At 46.6% G+C, this 24,729-nt stretch overlaps 8 protein-coding genes across 8 annotated transcripts; 5 read left to right on the plus strand and 3 right to left on the minus strand.

Moving 5' to 3' along the window:
- Positions 1-1,939: 1,939 nt before the first annotated feature.
- DEU56DRAFT_914570 (uncharacterized protein) lies at positions 1,940-3,981 on the plus strand (the record flags this gene model as incomplete). Its single annotated transcript, XM_041357633.1, has 4 exons — positions 1,940-2,400; positions 2,458-2,552; positions 2,598-3,310; positions 3,754-3,981. The coding sequence occupies 4 exons, from the start codon at positions 1,940-1,942 to the stop codon at positions 3,979-3,981; spliced, it is 1,497 nt and encodes a 498-aa protein (XP_041206504.1).
- Positions 3,982-7,431: 3,450 nt separating this feature from the next.
- DEU56DRAFT_740304 (uncharacterized protein) lies at positions 7,432-7,785 on the minus strand (the record flags this gene model as incomplete). The annotated part of the gene is made up of 1 exon (XM_041348800.1): positions 7,432-7,785. The coding sequence occupies one exon, from the start codon at positions 7,783-7,785 to the stop codon at positions 7,432-7,434; it is 354 nt and encodes a 117-aa protein (XP_041206505.1).
- A 124-nt stretch (positions 7,786-7,909) lies between these two features.
- Positions 7,910-8,905, minus strand: DEU56DRAFT_740255 (uncharacterized protein; the record flags this gene model as incomplete). The annotated part of the gene is made up of 1 exon (XM_041348798.1): positions 7,910-8,905. The coding sequence occupies one exon, from the start codon at positions 8,903-8,905 to the stop codon at positions 7,910-7,912; it is 996 nt and encodes a 331-aa protein (XP_041206506.1).
- A 1,145-nt stretch (positions 8,906-10,050) lies between these two features.
- DEU56DRAFT_757670 (uncharacterized protein) lies at positions 10,051-10,611 on the minus strand (the record flags this gene model as incomplete). The annotated part of the gene is made up of 3 exons (XM_041350150.1): positions 10,051-10,103; positions 10,159-10,417; positions 10,477-10,611. 3 exons carry the CDS (start codon positions 10,609-10,611, stop codon positions 10,051-10,053), a joined length of 447 nt encoding a protein of 148 aa, XP_041206507.1.
- Positions 10,612-10,758: 147 nt separating this feature from the next.
- On the plus strand, positions 10,759-15,353 carry DEU56DRAFT_872231 (uncharacterized protein; the record flags this gene model as incomplete). Its single annotated transcript, XM_041355765.1, has 11 exons — positions 10,759-11,247; positions 11,305-11,595; positions 11,647-11,971; positions 12,112-12,251; positions 12,354-12,381; positions 12,412-12,956; positions 13,019-13,508; positions 13,574-13,624; positions 14,969-15,025; positions 15,133-15,292; positions 15,314-15,353. The coding sequence occupies 11 exons, from the start codon at positions 10,759-10,761 to the stop codon at positions 15,351-15,353; spliced, it is 2,616 nt and encodes an 871-aa protein (XP_041206508.1).
- A 613-nt stretch (positions 15,354-15,966) lies between these two features.
- Positions 15,967-16,707, plus strand: DEU56DRAFT_914576 (uncharacterized protein; the record flags this gene model as incomplete). Its single annotated transcript, XM_041357634.1, has 1 exon — positions 15,967-16,707. One exon carries the CDS (start codon positions 15,967-15,969, stop codon positions 16,705-16,707), a length of 741 nt encoding a protein of 246 aa, XP_041206509.1.
- Positions 16,708-17,884: 1,177 nt separating this feature from the next.
- Positions 17,885-18,745, plus strand: DEU56DRAFT_814590 (uncharacterized protein). The gene is made up of 3 exons (XM_041353742.1): positions 17,885-18,187; positions 18,379-18,599; positions 18,661-18,745. The coding sequence occupies exons 1-3, from the start codon at positions 18,102-18,104 to the stop codon at positions 18,669-18,671; spliced, it is 318 nt and encodes a 105-aa protein (XP_041206510.1). The 5' UTR covers positions 17,885-18,101; the 3' UTR covers positions 18,672-18,745.
- A 3,105-nt stretch (positions 18,746-21,850) lies between these two features.
- Positions 21,851-24,332, plus strand: DEU56DRAFT_757673 (uncharacterized protein; the record flags this gene model as incomplete). The annotated part of the gene is made up of 9 exons (XM_041350151.1): positions 21,851-22,098; positions 22,336-22,645; positions 22,756-22,854; positions 23,000-23,047; positions 23,122-23,449; positions 23,501-23,538; positions 23,597-23,782; positions 24,099-24,211; positions 24,263-24,332. The coding sequence occupies 9 exons, from the start codon at positions 21,851-21,853 to the stop codon at positions 24,330-24,332; spliced, it is 1,440 nt and encodes a 479-aa protein (XP_041206511.1).
- Positions 24,333-24,729: the final 397 nt, after the last annotated feature.

The raw sequence follows: 24,729 nt of genomic DNA on the forward strand, positions 1-24,729 counted from the left end.
AATACTACCGCCGATGCCCCCGCCGATGTCATGTCGTCACTGGAGAACGCGCTCCATCAGGTCGAGTTCCGCGATCTCGATCTCGATGATGACGACATGCGCACCACCCCAATACCGAACGATACCCCACCTGTCCCCGCGCCTATCCTACCTGTCCCTGCGCCTATCACACCTGTCACGCCAAGAGGCTTCAACGCTGCAATGCAGCCTTTTGTTGCCCCCTCGATTTCCACGCCTGGTTCATCAACCGCAGTGAAGCACAAAGCCGACGGGGACGATAGTGAACGATACGCGTCCCGCCCTCCACACTCTTCAAAAGCAAAGAGTGCGTCAGGGTCGTCGAAATCACAACGTCTCACGCTGCCACTGGCTTTGGAAGGGTTGGGGGATAAAGTGTCCGGCGAAATATCTACCGCGTCATCCACACTTCAGGACGTCATCACAGCCCACATCATGGAGCCCGTTCCATCCCGCAAGCGGCGCGCCATGCTTCGAGTCCAAGAAGAGAAGGACTTGGATGATTATGACGCTGTTGCAATGATCAGGCTGTTTCAAGCTGACGTCACTATCGCTGACGCGTATAATAGCATTACAAGAGATGGTATTAGGAAGATATTTTTAGTGCAGCACCTGCAGGAGGCAAGGAGAGTGCGCGCGAACGAACAGCAACTTTTATAATACCTTTACAATACATCTGCGCGCAATACAATACTTGAAGTTGACAGAAAACATCATCATGATTGGGCAGCAAAAACAAGATACATTGTACATAGGACTAGATACCTACAGCAAAAAAATGACAATATTATTCAGTTTGCACCAGGTGGCACAGGTGCTCCTCTGCGCCGCCTTTCCGCAAGGTAGTCATCCCACATCGACTGAGAAATCTCGTCACGAACATCATGTGCACGAATGCGTGCTGCTTCAGTGGGAGGTCCATAACAATTTGAGGGGGTATCGGAGTGTCTGCGTCGGGGAGCCGGATGTAAGTGGAATAGATTGGGCGGGAGGAGAATGCGATGAGAATGCGTTTGAAGTATCTGAAGGGAATAAAATTAGTACGCATAGCTAGGGGTAAGATTGGGGGGACGCACTTCGATATAGTATCGTTTGAGCGCTGGAAACGCTCAGCAAGGTGGTGTACAGAAATGCCTGTAACGCAGGCATATGGGGGGGTGGCTAGCTGCTCTTCTAGGGTGACGTGCTTTGAGTCGTTGATCCCGCCATTGCGAAGTAATTGAAGTAGGATGATGAATACGTGGCGATGCACGCCGAGCTCACATCGAATCCGCTCTGGATGGCCATTCAGCAGTTCGTTGACCCAGCCAACCCCCGTCAGGATTGACGTGTGATAGGGTTGTTTGTCGTAGTAGGTAGTAGTGTATGTGTTTACAGCGATCCCCGCAATGTTGATGACTTCGGAAGCCGACGAGACCACGTGCTGAAAGGACTGAATGATGGCTTGGAGAAATTTTAAGTTGGATTGTTCAGCGTCTTCTACACTCTCCTCCAAGTCCTCATTAGACTCATCTTCCTCATCTCCTTGGTCCTCCTCATCCCTCTCATGATCCCTCGAGCCTGATGTTGTTGAATCCTTGTCATCGACCTTGTCACGGTATAGCAAGAGGTTGGAAAGCATGGCCGCGGTGTGCGTATACTACACGCGCATATTGATAACAACTGATCAGCGTGACATCGGTTTCAAGCTCCGATCAGGGCGTGCTTACTTAACATTGTTTTTTTCTTTTCTGAATTTCTCGAAGTTGGGCGAAATCGTGATCCCGAACAGACTCTTAATGGCGGTCAAAAGTAAGATTCTGAAAACTCGGTAAGCTCGGTAAAGACCGTGAAAGTTCGCTTGACAGCATTTTGAATTTCACTGAAGTTTGGATCAGTCAAGTACGGCGCACACCAGCATCGCATCGGAGTATGAAATGTGATGCCTGCCCTACGACCACGACTTCGTCGGTCTGCACGTTTGCAGACCCTCTCCCAGTCTCAGAAAACCAACATACCGCACTTCAAGGACTGCAGGAAGTCCATGGAGCAGCCAGCTCCTGCCACTCGTGGAAAGGGAAGACGGGGAAAAGGAAGAGGGACCAATACCACGCCCCATGACTCATCGCCATCCATTGTGAGTTGGCAGATTGTCCCCTTGCGTACCAACAGGCTCATCAACTTCCTCGTCGAGCATCCGGCGGACTGCGCCATCTTATTCCCGGCTGAAAGCAAGAGATCTACCGACCACGGCGCTGACTTGGGGTGTGCATCGGGAAAGGACAAGGGGGATATTCAGGGTGTCATCGCGCAGTTCGTCTTTCACGATGACACTGTGTATGCTCACTGGTATGCCACCAACCCTGTTAAATTCCGCGACTCAGTAGCAAATCATATTGTGTAGTAAGTGCCCCCCCCCATCAGACTTATCATGCTTTGTGCTGACCGGATGATGCACAGTCTGCGGACTAAATTTCGTGATATTTGTGATGAGTTTGAGGCTACAGGTGCGGGCATTGTGCCCATCGACTCTGAGACGTCTCAAAACTTACATTGTGAGTCCCACGCACATCTCATTAGTAGCGCTAATACATTTGCAGGTAAAGTCAAGAAGGAATTTCCTTGGTACAATGACCTTTACAGGATATGGGGCTCCAACCCCTCGTTCTCCGCCAAGAGGAGCTCATCGAAACCGGGCATTGACCATGCGGGGGACCTGTTCGCACTGACCTGTTCTGCAAGAAGCTCGCAGAACAGCGTGCATGCCCCTCCACAAACCAACATCTCTGCCCCTGACACCAGCTCCCCACAATTTGACTATGTGGCCCCTCCCCCAGGTGTTTGTGCACCGCAATACAGGCCCATGGGTGAGGGCGCTGGTCCCCAACAAATGGACCACGCCCCCCCTCCCCCCCAAGTGCCTATCCCCCCCCAAGTGCACATCCCCCCCCAAGCGCACACAGCGACAGCTCCCCCATGCATTTGGACTATGTCCCTCTTCCCCCAAGCACTTCAGCTGCTTCAGCTGCTGGCACTGCTGGCTCTCCCCCCCCATTCAACTATTCCCTCCCTTCTCAATATGCTCAGGGAGCTGGCGCCAGCACCAGCTCCAGCTCCCAACAATGGAACTTTCATCACACTCCCGCAAACAATTGTGCAGCCAGCACCGCTGGCTCCCCCCTCCAACATGGCTACACACCACTTCCCCCCAGCAGCCAGTCATTTGTCTGCGACAATTATTCTCCCGCCCCCTTGGATCCTACAAATCACCAAAACAATGACCCACCCTATGATGCTGGCCCCCTCGCTAATGGTATGAATGACCTCCACATGGACGACACCAATGAGATGCCGGGTGAGGAGACTGTGTTCAATTTGGACAGCCCCCCCAGATCAAAAAAATCCCAAGGAAAGAAATGACAGCGGCCTCAGTCTCCGACGCCGTCACCTCCCCCCTTACCTCTGCCTCCTTCCCGCACCTCCATCCACGACGGTCACAGCTCGTTCAAGTCCCACGCCAACCAACTCATCATCCGTGAAAATAACTCAACCCCTTCCGTCACTTCGAGGACTTCATCGGGACGTGCACACTCCAAGCTGTCCTCCCCAACTTCCCAAACATCGTTTTTGGAGACAGCCAGTAGCAGGGACTCGATGTTGAAGTGTCTGTGAATGGAGGTTCATGAACAGGTTGACATGTTGAACGACGACCTGGAGAGCATGCATTCGGAGAAGCTCACCTTGTATTAACTGAAGAACAAGTGCTTGATGGTCAAGCTGAACGCCAATCGCCAAGATAAAGAACACCTTTTCTTACACGAAGAGCACGCCCATGAGCGCTCAGACACCACTCTTATCCATCAACGCCTGCAGGAGAGCAAGGCCCAGGAAATTCGTTTGTGGGAAGTGGATGCAAAGGCCTTTGAGTTGGAGAGGGAGGTGATGCTCCTGCGCATTGAATATGCCAAGCTCAACCGGGGGTAGGGTGTTGCCGTCGCTCTCACCGCTCGTCGTACTCGTTGTATGTCTGTCTTTGTTGTTCGTTTTTTTTCGCGCTTGCATGTCTGTCCTCGTTTCGCGCTCGTGCTTTTTTGTTTCTTGCTTTGTTCATGTTTCACACATCACTCATGTCTTTGTTTGCCTTCCATTGTGTACCATGTTTGCCACTACTAGCTAATCATACAAGCTACTGCTACCCCTATGTGTTACATTTGTTTGCAATGCTACTTGTGTTTGTTGAGACCTATCCTTGCCTGTGCTGAGCACCTGAGTGAGGACTATTAAATAACTGGTTCATCAACCTGGCCCTACATGCCTGACCAGGAGTGCCTTCATATGATGTATCACCCACCACTTCATCACCATCAGGGGCTTCATGCTCATCATGCAGAGTGTTTTGCCCTTCTCTGATGGCCCATACAACTGTGGACTTGTTGTGTTTTTCTTCAAACTTGATGATCATGTTGTGAAGAATAAGGCAGCACCTAACCCAATGCAGAGTAATCTGGAGGTCTTTCTGGGTCTGCATAGGGTGTTGAAGCTCCTTAAGAGACTGGAAACACCCCTTCAAAGCAGCGAATGTGTGCTCAACATGAACACGAACCTGGATAAATTAAAATCAGTGAAAAATCACAAAAATCAGCAGAAAAAATAGGAGGTACCCTGGATAGATGGATATTGAAGGTTTTCTGGTCTCTTGTCAACCTGCCATTATGGGGCTTCTTGAAAGGTGGGATACACCACTTCTCAAGTGGATATGCGCTATCAGCCCAAATCCAATGGTCATGGGGAAGGAGTGTGTCATGCTCCTGATAAATGCGAGTAGATTTGAAGGCATAAGCATCATGTGTGCTTCCAGGGTGACCGAGTGAATAATTGGCAATGAGGAGGTTATGGGGCATAATAATCGCCTAAAATTTTATATCAATTTCTAACCGTTAGAATAAGAAGAAAAAAATACCTGACAGTTGAGGGAATAGTTAGATTTTCTGTCATAAAATGCCTCACCATAGAGACCAGGTTTCTCATACAAATTAATAGCTGAGCCATCAATTGCAAGGATACCATTTCTCCACTCAGGGCAAGACTTGGACTCAACATATTGCTGGACACGCTCGGCATCTTCGGAGTCAGGAGCAGGGAAGCAGATGAATGTGTCATGCTGATTGAGGAGGGCAATCATTATGCGGTTACTGCAATTGATCACCGATCCAACACTAACACCCGCCCATTGGCCCACATCCTCTGGAGAGATAGCATTGCCATAGTGGCCAGCACAGCTGAGAAAAATAGCTAGCTGGATAGCAATGGGAAGTTGAGGGTTGTTGGACTGGTTAGTGAAAATGGGGTGACCAGAGATTTGATCGAGGATATCATCAAAGATGTCTGGGTTGACACATAATTTCTTATGGAAGAGGTGTTGGCGAGAGTGCCCAAAGTCGTCAAGGAGCTGGATCTGAGGTGCTCGCATAGGAGGTGCATCCGGTTTATGAAGAATGCGAGCCCTAGTAACTTCGTCACAAAGGGCAATGATGCTGTCATGAATGCGGTCATAATGGGCAGTGAAGCCATCAGATTCGTCACTGGAAGAAGAGTCGGAGTCCGAAAGGTCGGAGAATTGTGGGGTAAGAGGAGATGGAGGGGTTAACACTAAATCAAGGTCAAGATCAGGATCGAAGTCAGAATCATCGCTATCAGAGTCAGAATCATAGAGATCATTCAAGCTAAGGAGGGCACGCTCTAGTCTGGACTTGAGTAGGGCTAGTTCAGCTTCGTCCAGTTGCTGGAGCAGCTGTTTGCGTAGGGATACACGGGGCATCTTTGGGGATTGAGGATTGAGGATCGAGAGAGATAAGCTTATCATCTGGATCGATGGGAGATGCTGTTGGCCGAAAGGGCAATATTTTCAAGCAGAGTTTTAATTTCACTTCATTGCTCTTGTGCTAGATGACGAGCCACACAGCGACAATGCTCTATACACCCAACATCCACGATCTGTACGATCTGCAACATCCGACTCCGCCACTAACAAAAACTTTCTTATCGTGCTGTATGCACCTCCCTGCTCTTTTTCAAATTCAACATGCCTGATTGCCCCCTGCTATTTGACCTACCCCACCCCATCCACATTGACCTGGATGGTCACACAGGAACTCTTACAACCTCCCCCCTCTGCGCTCTTAGTCACACGCGCAACTCAAATGGTGCCCCATTGCTGAAGAGTCCCTCCCCCATCCGCACCAATGCAGACAGCCCTACCGGTACTGCCATCAGGCACATTCCCTGCCACACTTGCACAGGCAGTGCATTCGTTCCCCCCGCCTCAGCGGTCTCTTTGGCCTTACATATTGTGTGGGCAGGGACTACCCCCTTGCATTGTCCGTCCATCTACCCCCATATCAGTGCCTCCCGGCCACCATCTATCAACCCAGCGCTGCCATGGATGGCTGGCACTGCTAGCTCCCCACAATTTGACCAGCCTCGTGCGATGCAAATGCGCGCCTCCCTGCCGCTATCCAGTCATCCCCCCTTTTCTTAACATGGTCCTATTTACTTTGACGCGGGTCACTCACCCAGCGCTTTGCCACCCTCCGCACAACGTATATCTCACTGCGCACCATTTTTTATTACACGGCCGGAGTTGGGTACAGGGTACATTACAGTCTACCTCCATGTACATATCTCATTGCTGCTATTCCGAATATGCATTATCTTCATCTATCTTTCATCACTAAGTCTCGTTTCGAAGTCCAACCGCAATGCTGAACTGAGCCGCACTTATGTCAAGTTTTTCAGGACATTTCTTGCCGAGCTTTACCAAGCTTTCACGGTATTTAGTGAACTTAGCGAGTTTTCAGAGTCTTACTCTGAACACCATTATTGGGTGACAGTGCGCAGCACTGACCGGCCTCAATCGGGAATCTGCCCAAAAAAAAAAGGTGAGCTGTGAGGGTGGGCGGCCAGCCTCGCAGCATCACGGAATCGGGCAGGAGATGTTTTAGATAGATATTTGTGGCAAAATCATACATAAGCATTAGCATAATGACATGGGGGGACAATACATCACAAGAAAACTCTGATGCCGATGAGGAGTGACTATGTAAGTATCGCAAGTATGATACTGAGTGGATAAATGATTGGAAGAGGTTCTGCATCTCTCCAACATGGTGGTCACCTGTTGTCTGGGCTCAACTTTGCGATGGTTGTTTAGAATGGCAACCAGTTGCCAATCAAGAGTTACAGTACCCTCTGTTGGAGCTTGTGACGATGACAACCGTGGGAATCTAATGTTGGAATACCACATCAGGAAAACCTGTTTCTCTATATAGAAGACCATCCTCTATATAGCCCTGATAGCACACCATAGCCCTATACAGTCTATGGCCAGCTATCACAGCGCTATAGACCAGTATAGACATCATGAAAATCTATATATTACCATAAAGTTTGGTATGCGTATTTAGAAGTAAAACAATTAAGTAAGAAGGTATCACATTTATCTAATACATTATCAGAAGTCCAATCTATAGGAATTGTTGTTCCAAAGTTTGGAACAAGCTGACAAGTCTGTCTAATAGATGACAGTGGAATAACTTTACCTGGCAATGAGCCATCTGAGGAAAGTAAGGGTTTCTTGACGGTATACATTTCATGATAGTCTTCTGCTGCAGGTTTCAATGGAGCATACCACTCAACATATGCCAAAGGGTCTTTGGTCCATGCAGGTTGAATAGAACCATATACTTGTTGTGGCAGACGAAATATTACTTTCAACCTTCCAATACACATTCCTATAGTGTTAAAATTTTCATACAATCAATGACCATATATATACCAATATTACTCACCTGTTAAACCAGTAGATTCACAGTCAGGCTCATCCATTACTACAACTGTATCAAAGCGTCCAGCTTTATGAGAAATAGGTGGTTGTGCCCATTTGATCAAAGTCAACGTCATTGCCTAATGAGTCTAGACAGAATTTGAATCCATGATAGATGTCGATATGAGTGAAAGGAAGATCCATATCTCTGAGCTGTCTGCGTGAATGAGAGTGAGCCAACTGAGTGTTAAGATAGGTGATGAGATCTTTCTTGAAGCCTTTGCAAACATGATTCTGCATGACGTCCAAAATATTTTGGTGAACACGATGAGGATGTTTGGTGAGGATAACTCTGTGATCTCTAAACCTTGAGTGAGCAAACTCGTCTTCTTCATCCTCCATAGACATCTTGAGATAGCTTTGAAATGATGCTACCTTCTCTCTTCTAGTTAGCCACAATATCATTTGAGGCTTTTCGTTTCTTCCATTGGAAGCATACCACCCCTCTTTACAAAAGTCGATATGAAACCTTTCAAACATCTCCGTGTTATAATTATCAGTGGTTCCAAAGTTTCGGATGTTTTCCAGATAGTGTTGCAGGGAATGGAATTTCGGAATGTTGAGATGGTCTCTGATACCCAGATTAATGATGACGTCCTTGTGAAGGTGAAAATCTTGTAAGGCCTGTTGCATATATTCCAGAGTGTTGTCATCATGAGTGGGATATTGGGCAAGATAAATGAAATCAAGGAGGGCACAGTATGACAGGATGACACCTCTTGGAACCTTGCCAATCAAGCAAGCCAATAGCACCCTAGCCATATGTTTTCTCTCTTTTCCACCGACTTGACCCAAAGCAGACCAGCCCTTGTAGAAGTGATGGACGCCATAACAAGGAGGGAGAGTTCTAAGTCTTTTATCCAATTCTTCTTTGTCCATAAGCTCCTGACACCACTCAACCATATGCTTGAATATGCCTTGATAGAGTTGATGAAGCACGTCAGATGTGATAGCCAAGTGAATATCGCAATGAGGGAAATCAAGCCAAAATGGTTCGAACACGCCTCCAGCTACATCCTGAGACATGCACTGTTTACGGAAGGCAGAGTCGGTCTTGGTGGAGATGCTTTCAACCAAGGTGAGTGGCTCTTCATTATTATAGTTTAACGTCATCTAATGTTAAATTTCTTTAGACACCAGTACTATATGCTGAAGCTTGCTGAATATCGCCAGAAATCTCCCTTGTATATGGAAAAACTAAGGCATGATCTGTGGACTGAGGTTGGGTAAGATCTTTTTCATTGTTAATATTTATCTATTTTATTTGCTAATGGTTGCAATCCTAGGGAGGCATGTCGCTTTGTAACTAGAGAGGATGCAGATTCAGGTTCTGAATTGGATTTTGATGCCATGGAGGCGTCTGCTAGAGTAGAAACCAATGCTCCTAGTACTACTTCTGATGTCCCTAACCGTAATAGTATCCGAATCCACGCTTCCATGCTTTCTATATCTCATGCAATATGAATATATGCCTCTTTATAAAGCTATAAAGCACATGATAGACAAACATTTCAACAAGTATACCAAGATATAGACATTGTATAGTCAGGTATAGTCTGGTATAGCTTGAAATTTGCTTAACATTAGATACATATCATAGTAGTGTATAGTTACATTGCTCTGCATAACACTATATAGCGCTATATACTGGTGTAGTAAGCCTGCACAATTGGGCACTTGGCTATACGAGCTATAGTGCTATGAGGTCTCTATAGCAGTATATAGCGCTATGGTTGTCTATATAGCCTTACCACATTTTCCTGATGCAACTTGTTCCCTATATATCAGACTAGGGCTGTTCACCATACGCCGTACGATGGGACTTTACGGGGCCGTAATACGGTCACCGTACTCATACTGTTCATCAGGGCTACTGGACAGTTTCCCACAGTACCTCACAGTGCGGACAGAGGCTCACAGACCTACAGACATGCACAGAGGCCTATTTACACAGCTCCCCCACTTTGCCCAAAGCCTACAGACATCACATGCTTTCAAGTAGTAGTAGTAGTACAGTAGACACAACACCTTACTAGAGTTTAGAGTTCACTAGGAGGATACTATTAAGTCTCTCGCAAAGTTTCAACTTGAATACAAAAAAAACATATTCATAGCAATGTGTATGTAAGACTACTAAGACAAATGTGTGCAACTCCAAGTCCAAGTCTACATCAATCGAGTTGAATAGTAATATTACGATCGGCCCCAAAATGGACGGAAGAGCCTGTAGTTTATAATAGTAAGTACATCAATACCTAAGAAAATGTTGGCGGACTTACTGGCGTCATCACGGTTTGCAGGCACATGATGAGAAATACCACATTTCTTGAAAGTGATCCGCATATACCCTAATCCAACGTCCGCCTTGTTGAGTTTCTGTGTGGAAATGTTCGACTTGAACTTCGAGAGACTGGCCATCAATTCACACTCGCAGACCATGCAATCTGCAAGTGACTTTTCAGCCATGAAGACGTCTCGTCTGGCCCTTGTGAGTTCCATGACTAGGTTGGCCTCAAGTTCGTCGTCGTCATTAATTGTCTGTATAAATACAATAAGGTATGATGTTATTAATATAATTTTTAAACGGAGGCACTTACTATTGATCCAATACCGTCAGCGACATCATACAGATCCGGGAGACCTTGATATATATTACGGGACCGGTAGCGAGGGAAGGTTTTGGGAGAGGGGATGTTGTCAGTAAGATTAAGACTAACAGTTGAGTTCGACATTTTGTGACTATGTACTTAGTTTCATTGTTGATTGATTCGACACATGCTAACTTCAACTGTATAGCATTCGGCGAAATCTGAGCCTCAGAGTTCAAACTTCTAAGTATATACAATTTCTCACACTTGTAAACGGTATCAATACTAATAATGTTTCAGTGTCCTTCGTGCGGTAAAGGAGGATTCAAAGATGATATTGCTGTTGCCCATCACATGAATCAACCTCGCTTGGGATGTAGCACCTGGCTACAGGATATAATCCATCTTCAGACCGACTACTCTGGTATGAACATTGATGACCCGCACATGCCGCACGACTCCGAGTCACATCATTTGCATCAAGACTACGATGACCCTGAGAGCCTCGGAGGTGTTGATGAAGGTATTTTTACCGGTCACACCGATGAAGACGGCACTCTACCAACCACCGACTCTATTGAGTGGTTTCCCGATGCCTCTCAGACATATGGCAAGGGTCACACATTTCTTGACTTATTTCACTCCGACAAGAATAGCGTATATTGCACGAAGAATCTTTACTACCTGTTCAGTGGTCGGAAGGAGTGGGAAGTTGCATCATGGCTATTGCGTTCTGGATTGAGCATGGGGAAGATTAATAGTTTTTTGTCACTCGAGATGGTAAGCGCTCTACTCTATCGTTTTCAATTAGTGAGGTCTGACAGTGTGTCTGTTTAGATTAAGGATCTTTCATTATCATTCTCTTCTGCTAAAGAGCTGCGAGGTAGGGCCAAAATGTTGCCCAGCGGTCCACACTGGATGTCTCAAGTAATTCCTACGGCCCATCCCATGAAATCGCCTGTCATATTATACTGGTGTGACCCCTTGAACTGCATCTCGAGTATTCTTAATCACCCTACATTTCACAAAGAGTTAGACTTTATGCCTCGCAGGGTGTATACCACTGCGCAGCAGCTGTATCATGTGTACTCCAAGTGGATGACAGGCAATGATGCCTGGGAGATGCAGGTGCGTAGTCTCGTCATTCAAGCTGCTCTGAGTACTTATTGTTTCCAACAGTCGAATCTACCAAGTGGTGCGACCCTGCTAGGCACTATTCTTTCATTGGACAAGACCAATATATCTATGATGACAGGTGACAGAGTTGCCCACCCATTCCTCATCAGCCTCGTGAACATACACATGTCTACTCGACTCAAGACGTCGTCCGGTGCTTTCTTGCTCACTGCCCTACTCCCCGTACCCAAATTCACTCATAAGAAGAAACACTTGCGAGGTGTGCTAGAGGACTGTCTAATTCATCAGGTCTTGGATATTGTTCTGGCGCCTCTTAAGCAGGCTGCTCGTGAGGGGGTCATGCTATCAGATCCGGTCGGCCATAGCCGTTATTGTTTCACCCTGGAGGCAATGATGCTTGCCACCATTGGAGGGAAACATCTCCGGTTACCATGGCCTCCTACAAGCAATTTGGAGATCCTTTCCTCCATGAACCTCGAACATGATCGACTACCCTTGCACAACTAGCTGTCGTCCGACAAAAGGTCGACCCCGACAATATTGAAGCATTCTTTCGCGAAGCGCAGAAGTTTCGCTTCAACGGAGTCGATAAACCCTTCTGGTTGGATTGGGTCATGGCTGAGCCATCACATTTCCTCACTCCGGAAGTTCTTCACCATCTTCACTGACAATTTTACGACCACGATGCCAAATGGATCATCTGCGCAGTTGGGGAAGCGGAAATTGATTTCTGTTTCTCTGTGTTGCAGCCCGTGACGGGCTTTCGCCATTTCCATAGTGGGATCTCAAAGCTGAAGTAAGTTACAGGGCGCGTCCAACGTGATATCCAATGCTCAATCATTGCGGTCAGTACAGATGCGGTACCCAGCGCCGTGATCACTGCCGTACGAGCGTTAATGGATTTCTGTTATCTTGTACAGTTGACACGGATTGATGATCACGATCTCGAGCGCATTTTGACAGCGCTGGCTGAATTTCACGCCAACAAGCAGGCAATCTTAGATGCTGGGTTCCGTCAAGGCAAGGGGGGCAAAAACATCGACAATTGGTACATTCTGAAATTGGAGCTCATGCAGAGCATCACTCCCAGTATTCACAATACTGGTGTTTCCCTGCAGTGGACTGCAGACACCACGGAGCATGCACATATCACTGAGATCAAAGATCCCGCACAAGCTGGTAACAACAACCATTATGATGCGCAGATTTGTCGCCATCTTGACCATGCTGACAAGTGTCATCGCTTTGGGCTCCCCGCGAGTCTACTGGACCAGTCAAATCAACACACATACCCAGATGAAGAAGATGACGACAAAATCGATGTCGATGTCGATGATGATCGTGACATCCTAGTGACAATCAACCACCGCGATTATTTTCATGGCCAATCACTGATTACTTCACTATCACACAGACTCTTCTGCACAAGGATGTAGGAACAATCCCCTGGCCATTACGAACTTTGGTTGTCGCACAGCATGTAGCAGTTCACCTTGCCTACGACCCATCAATCAGAGCCATCTCCATTGACGACACTGCTCTCAAATTCAACCTTCCCGACTTGCGACCAGCTCTTGCTGACTTCCTTCGTCGCAAAGACACCTATGGAAATGATCACATTCACACAATTGGTGGGGCTAGGAGAGCTGAGCCCAATGCTTCGCTTCCTTTTGACAAGCTCCAAGTTTGGTTCAAACTTCGGCTCCAGGACATGGTCATTCACGAGACTAGCATTGTGCGGCCTGCACAGACCCTGAGTTGTGCACCGCCTTGCGGCCTCTGGACCTCTGGCTGGTACGACACAGCCATTATCAATCACGATGGGGGGTACTCGTGGCCTACTGATGGTCTTCGTGGTGAGTTATTATATTATTCTGTCGTGCTGAACATTGTCTCATTGAATGGTATCTAGGTCATAGTGTTGCTCAAATCAGGCTTATTGTCCGTCCAATTGGAAAGAGGGGCACAGAATGGCCATGGAAGGATCACTTCCTCAGTTATGTGCAACAATTTGACATTGGTGATCGTGCTGTCATGCATGAAACGAAGATCATACATTGACATTCAATAGGATAAGGGTATACTAGTCCAAAAAGCTTTTGCTTTAGACTAATTACTCTATGTTGAGGCAAGAGAAGTAAAAAGTGGCAGAAAGCTCGTGTTTCGTTTACTTCTGTTTACATTTATCTTTGTTGACTTTCTTGCTTCTGTTTCTCTTGTTCTTTGTTATTTGTGCACGTTATGTGAGCTTCAGCCACAATCTGAGCTTACATAACATGTAATTAACCCTAGGAGAAGTCATGTGACTCCAGAATTGAGTCATTTGATCTTGGACGATGTCACTCGATGTCATAACTCCACAACAATGTCATTTGATGTCATAGCTCCACAATGATATCATTCAGCTCCACTTTGCTCCACAAATGCTCCACACTGCTCCACAGTGATGTCATTTGCTGTCAAATGAGTCAGAATGAGTCATTTTCCTCCTTTGGTGTTCTTTCCACTTCAATTCTGCATTTTATGCTACAACTACCTGATTTCTTCTCAGATTTGTGTCTCTTTCTATTTTCTTGGTACTATACAGTTCCCAGGATATTTCCCACACCAAATGTATATAAGGAGGCTCAATTCTCTGAGGAGAAATGAGAGACTCCCCATATTGGAGATTTCCCACTTCACATCTATTATCTGAAGTGCAGGCTGATACTGACAGCCTTACTACACTAAGATTTGATATAATCTTAGTCTTGTGCTATCTTTACTGTTGTTAGGGGCCTTTAGTCACCCTAACCTTCTTTTCTAGTCCTTTGTTGGTCTAGAACTGCTGTTTCCTTGCTTTAATTAAGTCAGCAAGGATTTGTCTGGGAAAAGCTTAGTCAGCATCCCACACAACCCATATCTTTTGTCCAAGAGCTGTTTGGACAAAGAACTCTTCAGGAGAAATTCTTGCTTTGATTATGTCAGCAAGGATCTGTCTGGGAAAAGCTTAGTCAGCTTCCCATTCACCATATATTTGTCCAAGGATCATTCAGACAAACCTACCACAAGTCATAACTTGCTTCGAGTAATCTCAGCAAGGACTTGCTTGGGTCAAGCTTAGTCAGCTTCCCAATTCCACACCTCCAAGGACTTTTGCTCCATACCAAAGGTCCCTCGTTCATCAAAGGATCCACACACTTCAGCCAAGTGTTGTGTAGTGCATCCACTCGTATATTTGTCCAAGGACCATTCAGACAAACTATTTGTCAACATAGTCTAGTCCATCTATTCTACGCAGTTCATCATATCAGGCCTATCATCTAGGTCTATCATCCCATCCAAAACCAAACCCCATTCCAAGAACCAACGACAGACTGTATAGTCAAGCCTCCCACGAACAACACATTATCAACCGAGAAAACTAGAAAATCCGTTGACCGTGTACTTGAGGAGTTGGCAACTCTTGTCTTATCAAAGTGTAGTTGTGGTGTCACTACATTTACACGAAAACATATAAGACCCTCAAGTAGTAAGACATCGCACCAGCTACAAAGTTACATTTGCTTAAGAGGGCAAATCGGTTGAATGGGACTCGGATTGGTGACATCATTCCAGTCACTCAGTTCAGGGTGCCCGTGAATATAGTCCCTCGCTTTGGCTCAAAGGCAGATAATCGTCTCACCCCATATAACAGCATTGAACACTCGTCAGAATTTTAGCTTAACAGGTACTGGGACAAAAATATGTTCTTCCCGCTTTCGATGTAGTACACACCCATTGAATAGCCATTCTTCTATGTTTACGCACCATTCTTTCTACTTTTGTATCAGTCTAGGATATCTTTGGCAACGATAAGCAAATGCCATCTCATTGACCCTTGTTTTCTGAAGCGCTGATGAGGCCGCTGAGTACTGCGCATGTCAACATGTCTCACTTTTATAGAACAGTTGGTGACGGGATCAAATTAGCGTCACTCATCTCCCTCCCCAAAGTCAACGATGTCCCTACTATGAACAAACTGACCTCTGTTGAACTTGATTGATCAGTTACAACTGAACCTCAGCCTGAGGAGGACTCGCTAGGCCACCTACTCCCTCTCATTTTCAAGCCTTTCACACACCCTATTCCATCGGTATCGAAACTTGAAACACAACTCAGTAAAATCATCTATTGCAACACACACATTAACAACAAATTTTGTCTAACCAACTCAAATGAAATGGTGCCACTGTATGATACCAATGCGGGGCTTTGGAACTGGGGACTTCCGCTATTGTATCCTAATGGTGGCATAGCAGAAGAATGCATTCCAATGCCAGGTGTCAAGATACCACCCACGAAGAAATATTCGCCACATGTTTCAATGCTGTCGCTACATCTATGGCTAAATCAGATTCGGAACTGCCCACACCATCTGTAACTTGGATATGGAGCACAGCTCATTCAATGACTCCTGTGCAAGGTGCCAAAATCAAGCACAAACCGGATCTCGTCCTGTGTGATGATATAAAGCCGAAGTGGGGCAATATCAGAGCATGTGCTGAGTTGACGGTCAGCCAGTACAAGCCCAGAAAGTGGTGTGTGAGAGCTGCAGACACTCAAGCATATCTTTTGCTGAGCAATCAGCCCTGGAGACACTTCACGCTCATCCTATCCTTCACCAATGGCTACAATGACCTTCGGGTCTTGTTGTACAACCATTCTGGTGGTGTTGTGTCTCCCTGCTACAACATCAGCCACCATCCAAACACATTTTCCCAAATCATCGCTACTGTCATCTTTGGTAGTCCAGAATGTATCGGGTACGACACTACCATTACTTTCTGGAAAATACTCCACTTCCTCCGCCCCCAGGTGCACACATCCCTGACTGCCATCCATTTAAAAACCATCCTGCTCGAGCCGACACTATTGACACGGCAACCACACTGCCTCTCAATGTGTTACCTGAGGATGCCCAGGAAGGACCTTCTAGTGGCACCCTCTACAACTCGAGAGAGGAAGATCCCGACTCTCCCTCCCCTCCCTCCCCTTTGTCGCCCCCCTCCCCTCCTTCCGCTTGCCCCGCACTTGCCCCCTTACCAAGTTCCGAACACTCAGGGAGTTTGTGAAAGTGCTTAGGGACATTGTAATTGGTGAGTCTTTAATATATTGTGCATGAGTCTTAGGTTAATTATCTTGGATCATAGTCCAATGTACTGCAGTCTTAGAGCGCAAAGTTTTGCATCGCGATTGTAGTCTCTACAATGCGATGATTTTAGATGAATTTGGTAACAGCAGAGGGCTGTTGATCGACTGGGAGTTCGCGGTATTCATTTCTGAAAACAATGAATACTGTAGAGATACGACACTAGGTTCGTCACAGGTCACAGCCATCAATGAATCGAACCTATTTGGTGTGACTGTCACATAATTTTTTTGGGGGCCGAAGCTAATTTGTGACATGTGGTAAAAACATACAGAAAAACATATAAAAACACACAAAAAAAATATTAAAAACAACAATGCCTAGCTAGATTCTACCTGTTGCTTCTCAGCTTTACAATAAGATATGAATCAGACAAGAAGCCTTGACAAGTACATTGGTACAAGGTGCAGCAATAACGATTTGCGAAGCTATTTTTTATGTGGTCACAGGTCACAGGGTCATTTGAAGCTGTGACATTAAGTGTGACTGTGTCACGTGCTGAACATGACGAAGCTAGTGTCGTATCTCTACAGTACCCTATAGGTGGTACAGTAAATACATTCCTTAAATGCATTAAGCTCTGTTGACTCGTTGATCAGGGCACAATTCCCTTTATGTCACGCAGCCTTCTCACCCAGGCTGCGGGTCTGCAGGCGCAAGCTGCAAAGCAACAATCTAGAAAATCATCCTCCAACACCCCCGCGCTGCCTATATCTCGCGTCTCACAAACCTATGCGGACGACCTTGAGTCCCTCTTTTACGTGTTCGTTTACATTTGCATCAAATACAGCGGCCCTCACGGTGAGGAGCACCAAGAGCCTGTGAACGACTTGCCACACGCCATATTACCAGATAGCTGGACAACCCTCAACCTAGAAGACTGCACATTGAGAAAAGTTTTTTTCTTCACAGTTTCATCAGAGGAAGCACATATGACCAATCAATTCCACCCATATGTTGCCAACCTGATCCCCCTGGCAAAAGTGTGGTGTTTATTGCTGAAGCCCAGTAAGAATCGGACATGGCCATTTCCACACAGGTTGATGGATTTGTAGGTTTTGAGTCGTCAGTAGACTCGTATCAATGGAATTGTAAGTTGTGCAAATACATGTTGAACAATCTGTCTATAATTTGAGCAATACAGCACGCAAGAATGCGCAGTTGCATTCAACCATTGATGTGTTCAACTTTGGTTCAACTAGAGGTTGCGTAATATGTATCTCATTGCTCGAGTATTTCGTACTTCGCCACCCTCGATCCAACTGAAACAGTTCAACTTGCTTGCCTGCAACTCGGAGTTTCAATGAACTCTCCTCCTCTCACTATCATGGGTCCATTACTATTGCTGTTGACTGGCTCACTCGTCGCACGCCCACCTACATTGATTTCCTACATCCAGTTGACTCCAACTTGGTGCGTGTTGTAGACCTCAGCAAGCGCGCAGAACTACTTCTTATTATGAGTCGGGCATTCTCAACGAGTGCTGACGAGGCATCTAGTATCTGACAGAAGGTACCTAGTATTAAGCTTCTTCAATCCAGCCATGGAACAGACAGTATGTAACGGCATATCCATGTACAATTGTGCTCATTTTTTATTGTCAGTGTGCACCTGGAGTCTGCTCCCCTGTTTGGATATACAACACTTTGGTTGCTGTTATACCAGCTCCACCACCGCCAGTGGCCCCAGTCTGGTCCCATTTCCCTCCAGAAAGAACCAGTACACCCTCGCCATCAACAAGTCCTTCAGCGGAGAACATTTACCCCGCTCAAGTGGGCACAGCATCCAGCCACTCAGCCGACATTCACCGGGATGGTTGGATACCGTGAGCCGACCCACAGACATGCTATATCCCAATAAACCACGTACTCATACACTACAAATAGGGCGCATATAGTCACTCTTTCGACTTGGTGTTTCAACACGACTCACTAGCATGACCACTTCAAGTCCTTTGACATTAACAGCAGCTCCAACAGCTCCAGTGCCAATGCTCGTTGACTCGATGTCTGAGTTTACTACTAGCACTGATGATACTACTACACCTGCCCACACATCAAACTTGAATATTCTCATGCCTGTCACCACCACACCCGGGCCTACTCACTCGAGAAGACCCGTCAAGCGGTATGTTTTCATTTTTTCTTATCGTGTTTCTAGTCTACTAATTGTAATACCTACTACTGCAGAGCTACAACATCGAGGCCTCGAATCTGGTAAGTACTAATTATATTTCTATTGTACACTTACTCCCACGCTCTACCCAGGTTGCCGACTGTGTGTGGACTGCGAACACAGTCGATGTTCTCGCAAAGTTCTCTGGTGGCACATTGCATTAGCTCAGTGCTGCGTATCATCAGCGGGGGTGGGTAGTAGGATGGAGGAGCTGGTGCAAATGGGTGGGCAGGTAGCCTATTTTTATAGTGTTTTTTTGTTGCTTTGTTGCAGTCTAAATGCATTGTTTTCCGTCAATTTGTGTCGACAAAATCTGAGAACCAATGGATGCAAGCAATATATTTACATCTACGGAAATCTAACTACTCAATGTTTCGTCAATCAGTGTCGCTGTGAGTTGTCTGAGCATTGATGGTACATGCCATTTGTCGACGCTCATCGACTGACACCAAACTTTTCAGACTCCATCGATTTCCATCCATCTCCATTGGCTGGCATCTGTCTGATTCTTACTGGGGCTGAAGGACAACATGGATGTGCGTGTGACTTTCGACAGCATGCTTGATATGCTAGAGCATCGTCTTGTCGCTCTTCCAGAATATATCTCCTTGTTATCATCCACCAAGGAGGACCTCAGGAAATTTGCTGTTGATCTTGAAGATCACGTACCTACCAGACTGGAGTCATCTTCCTCCATGCATTCAAGTTCGGTTAACTTAAAGTGGAAGAGAGGAGAAGACAAAAGCAGTTGATACTTGTGTTGGACTCAGACGGTAAAGGTGACATCGGTCGACGATGTAGATGGAATTTTCACTTTCAATTACTTATTCTTTACCCAAATGTTGTGCCAAGATTTGTTGTCCTCTTACCTAGTATAATGTAATCAAATTGATGTTTTGTACCACTACTACCAGAACACGTGCTTAAGCTTGGAGTAATACAGACACGCCTCTTCAACGTGCATCATGGTACACATCAAGTCATTCACTTAGGACATGATATTATCCATTCCTTACTCTGTCGTTTCTGTGTTTGAGTCAAATAGGACGCACACCCGAATATTACTCTCAATGCATGTCGAGTCCCTCACTTAGGAAAAATTTCGAGAAGGCAGGCATCGTATAAAGTACAGGTGAGTCTTGGATTATTTACCTACCTGTCTTTTCTTTCTGCTTCTTTGTCGCAGCCATGCCTCCTCGCGCCTTTGCTAGCCCTAAAAAGAAAAGGCCAGTGAAGCGTAAAGCTTCAGATGCTGCCAAGAACTGTCATATACCGTACACTGAGCCCCTGAATCATATCTCATCTCTCGCAACACACAATGTCCGGACCTCCGAAATGTAGCCAAGCTATACCTTAACCCTATCCCTACCCCTCAGCAGGATAACTCCGCATCCCAGTCTCCACTGGACATACCCCTCAGCAGGATCTGCCCTGCTTTCCTATACATCGGATGTCCTATACGTCGGACGCCCTATTCATCGGTCCTCCTCCTGTATGCCTCGGATCCCCTATACATCAGACGTCCTATACGTCGGACATCTTATTCATTGGTCCTCCTCCTGCATACCTCGGATCTCCTTTTCGTCGGACATCCTATTCGTCGGATCCCACCCATGTCATCCGCTTGTCCACTTGTCTGCTCGTCCACTTGTCCACTTGTCCGCTTGTCCGCTTGTCCGCTTGTCCACTTGTCCGCTCCTCCTGTATTCGTCGGACATCCTATTCATCGGACATCCTATACGTCAGACCCGCTCAGGTCCACTTAACCCCTAAAACATCGGATCCACTTCACAGTTCATCTCCATCCCCATTTCCCGTGATCCGCTTGACAGTTCATTTCCGGTCCTGCTCCTATTCTGTTACCCCATTTGTATAGTCCCCTTGTCCTAACCCCTATATGCCCGAATCTGTTTGACAGTTAATATCTGACTTCATTCTCGATCATACCTCCTATGCCCGGATCCATTCGATACTTCATCTCCGTCTCTGTTCCTGTATTATTTTCCTTGCGCCTGTCAGTTTAACCTTTCCATATGTTCCTCGCGTTGACCCGGATCTCCGCTGACTCCGTCCCCGTCGCACATGTCCATAGTATATAATACCTTGTAAACTCGTAGTAGTTTCCTCAGTTCAAATATCACCTTAGATTATCCTCATTCCTGTTTCCTCGGACCCGGATCCATTTCCATGGGCCCGGGTCCACTTCCCTGTCCAACCTCTGTGTCCTGGGATTGATTCCTCGGGCTATACTCCGCCTCTACCTTCGGGTAGTCTACCTCTGTCAGTTTCTACTCTGGACATTGTCTAGTGTAGTCTTACCTCTAGCTTCTGTCCCCTCGGACTTCCTGTCCTTCCGTCCTTACACCTGTCTGTTCTGTCCCCCACATCCGCCGGACTAAAGCCCCTATTCTCCGGGTGTACTAAGCCCCTATTGTCCGGCGGACTAATCCTTTATGTCGGCCGGACTAATCCTCTTATGTCGGCCGGACTAATCCTCTTATGTCGGCCGGACTAACCCTCCTTACGTCGGCCGACGAACCCCCTTTATGTCGGCTGGACTAATCCTCTTATGTCAGCCGGACTAACCCTATGATCAGCCGGACTAACCCTCCTTACGTCGGCTGACAAACCCTCCTTACGTCGGCCGGATTAACCCCCTGAACATCGGCCTGACTCTTCCTCGAAAAGCCTACCAGACTTGTCCCCTTGAAGTCCACCAGGATTCATCATCCTCCCTCGGACTTTGTTTCTAGCCTTCGGAAATTAAGGGCACGTACTCGGGTAAGGGGTGCAGCGCACGAGCTGAAGCCAAGCCCTTCAGATCCGCCCTTTGAGAACGGTCTTAACAAGAACATAGTGAAGAAGTCATGGGCACAAGAGACCGGCATCGAAACATCCAGTATGCCCTTTGTATCCCTTGGTCTGGCCCATGCAGAAGCCCCAGGTACTGATGCTCCTTGGTGTTCTACCCACCCCAAAGCAGGAACAGGAGGTAGGACCGTACAGTTGGAAAAGATAGGTGCTTTGCCAGAGGCTCCATCTCAAACCAACCAATGCAAGGGCTCAACATCGCTCAGTTCTAACATCCCTATCAACCCTCAGGCTCCAGAACCGACTCGCAGTCGCAAGGGCCAAAAAATTGTTCAAAGGTCTGTTGCGTAAGGGACCTTGTTGCTTGTACTGATAGTTCACATTCAGGCAGCTCCACCACCTTACACCAATGTCCCAGACACCTCCGAGTCGTGCATGAATGCCAGTATTGTGGAGCCCTTACAGCTGCCTGGTTTCTTGTTGCGTCAACAAGGAGCTAGGTTTGGATTCGCTGATACTTCACCTATTGTCCCTCCTGAGCCAAATCTGAACAACTTGTATGATGCTGTTGGCAGGAATATTCCTAAGAAGTTCTCGAAGAATACTGTTATTGGCCATACTGCAGCCCGTTCGGTAGCACCACCAACTACCGGCTTCTCAGATCAGATGCTGGACCCAGCGCTGCGTGATACCAACAGGGCTGAGTTTCAATTGACCGGAGTACATAGCGGCACTGACGAAGAAGACAGGGAGGATGATGGAGACAAAGACAACGAAGACGATGAAGACGATGGAGATGACCCAGGAGACGACCCAAACGATGGAGATGAGGAGAATGTGGGCCCAGAGGAAGAGATGAGAGAGCAGGAGATTGGTTGGGGGGAGGTTGGTAGATGCCACCACAACCATCCAGGTACGTTCTTACACTTATTACTCTCATTCTGCTATAGCAGCAGCAAATTACTTCACTGATCTGAATTTCCAGGGTTTTCCAGGGAAGAGCCCCCTTCGTGTACCCCCTCCCTCCAAGTCGCTGTCTTATGCCTGACTTCAAATTTATATTCTCCCACGATGAAGACGACATGGGAGCCCAGGTGAGTCTCACTGGTGTAGCTAACTCCGCAAGGCGACCTGGAATGGAGTCTCAAGGTCCCTCATACGTCCAGTGGTACGATGCCTCCCAGGTGTCTGATGACTACTGATTTGTACTTGTGCTCACTGTTTTTAATTTGTTTCAAGGGCCTTCTGGATAGTGTGCGAGGAGTGCAACAGATACAAGACGCTGAGGTGAGGAGACGGCATTTTTTATAAATATAAACAAAGCTCATGATCTTTAATCAGCTATTGCATCGAAGCCCCAGGATGTCTTGAGGCGTCACCACGATAAAAATGGGCAGCCCCGACTGCCTGACCCTGACACCTTGGAGCTCCTGCATCAAGTAACAGAATCCGACAAGCTGACTCAGTGTTCCAGAATCAGAAGATCAGATGAACCCAAGGACGGACCAAAGCCTACTCAACTTGCCTGGTACGGACCGCGATGGAAAACCTTCCTCGAGGACGCTAAAGGGGAATGTCGCACTGAACATGCATTGGAGAATCCATTTCCGACCCTAGTCCAAGATCTACCAGTGGTTCTGGTTGTGGTTTTGGTCGCATGGGACCAGGATGGTAAACAGTTCGAGGCTGGTAAGTACTTGTTCTTTTTTTGAACTGCTTTGTTTTAATACTGCGATATAGGGATTTGGCCAGAGCAAAAACCTAACATGGCTCGGCTGGTACATTTTTTGTTCATCAAATCGAGGCCTCGCTGATTCATTGTGATCTATACTGTAGTTGTATGATGACCTTGCCACTTGGCGATCTGACTTGAAAAAGTGTGCTATAAGCATTGCACCTATACAATACTCACTCATCCCCCCGCCTTCTATTCCTGCTCAACAGCATGCAGGGTGGATCGAAACGGCTGCTGTTGCATTACTTGCGAATTCACTCTTCTTACGTCATGGAGTTGATAATATGGTGAGTGAACTATCCCCGACCTGGACTACACTAATGAAGAACACTAGGGAAAAACACGAAACTTTGCACATCCAGCGCTTCGGGAAGGCGTTATCGCTTTCTTTTACACTGGACCGTATTGAATCGCTCAGAGGCGGCCAGATATTTTCCAGAACCAGCTGCCCTTATCATGCTTGGCTCTGGTTGGCGCTGTGGTATTTCCCTTTTCCTCTACTAATCATGACATTGACTTTTGTTTTTTTAATACTTCAATTGTATCCTCAATGGTCTCAAAAAAAATGGTAACAGAAAATACCACCCTAAATTCACCGCGAAGGAGTATGGCCCCATTTACTGCAAAATGCTCAACTTGCTGAAGGATATCTTGAAGGATCATTACCACGGCCCTATCCTGTTAGCGCAGCTCTGGGAATGGGCCCAAGTGGGGTGGTAAGGAATTGACTTTGTTCGATACTCATGATATGAATTGTTTTTCTACAGGACTGAGATTTCAAAGGTTGATGGAGCTGTAGAGTCGAGACACGACCTCCTCCAGATTATTCTTGATTGAGCATTCCACGTATTTCCCCCCTGGCGCTGCTTTTATCCGTCATCCTAGCATTCGCGTATATTTACATACATCCATTACCGCATTCATTATGTTTGATCTTTTATCAGCGTGTTATCAATATGATCTAATCAGCATCTCATTCTGATATTGGCGTGTGATCAATGTGCGCTATAGTAGTACAACATCTACAGTAACATATTTTAGCATGAGTCCTGTGCACGAGCGAGTTGCTGGAGCATCTGTGAGCATCTGTGCAGAGTGCAACAGAACCAGTGCTTCTGTGGGTCTCTGTCCAAAAGGGACCAAGCTGTCACTCTTGGACACTGTACAGAGCTGTACAGCGCATTGTAGTTTACTGATGTTGGTTGTTTCAACCTTGAGTTGACGGGACGGGGTA

The sequence above is a fragment of the Suillus clintonianus genome (assembly GCF_016758775.1).
Source record: "Suillus clintonianus strain FC179 chromosome Unknown DEU56scaffold_56, whole genome shotgun sequence".
Lineage (NCBI taxonomy): Eukaryota > Fungi > Basidiomycota > Agaricomycetes > Boletales > Suillaceae > Suillus > Suillus clintonianus.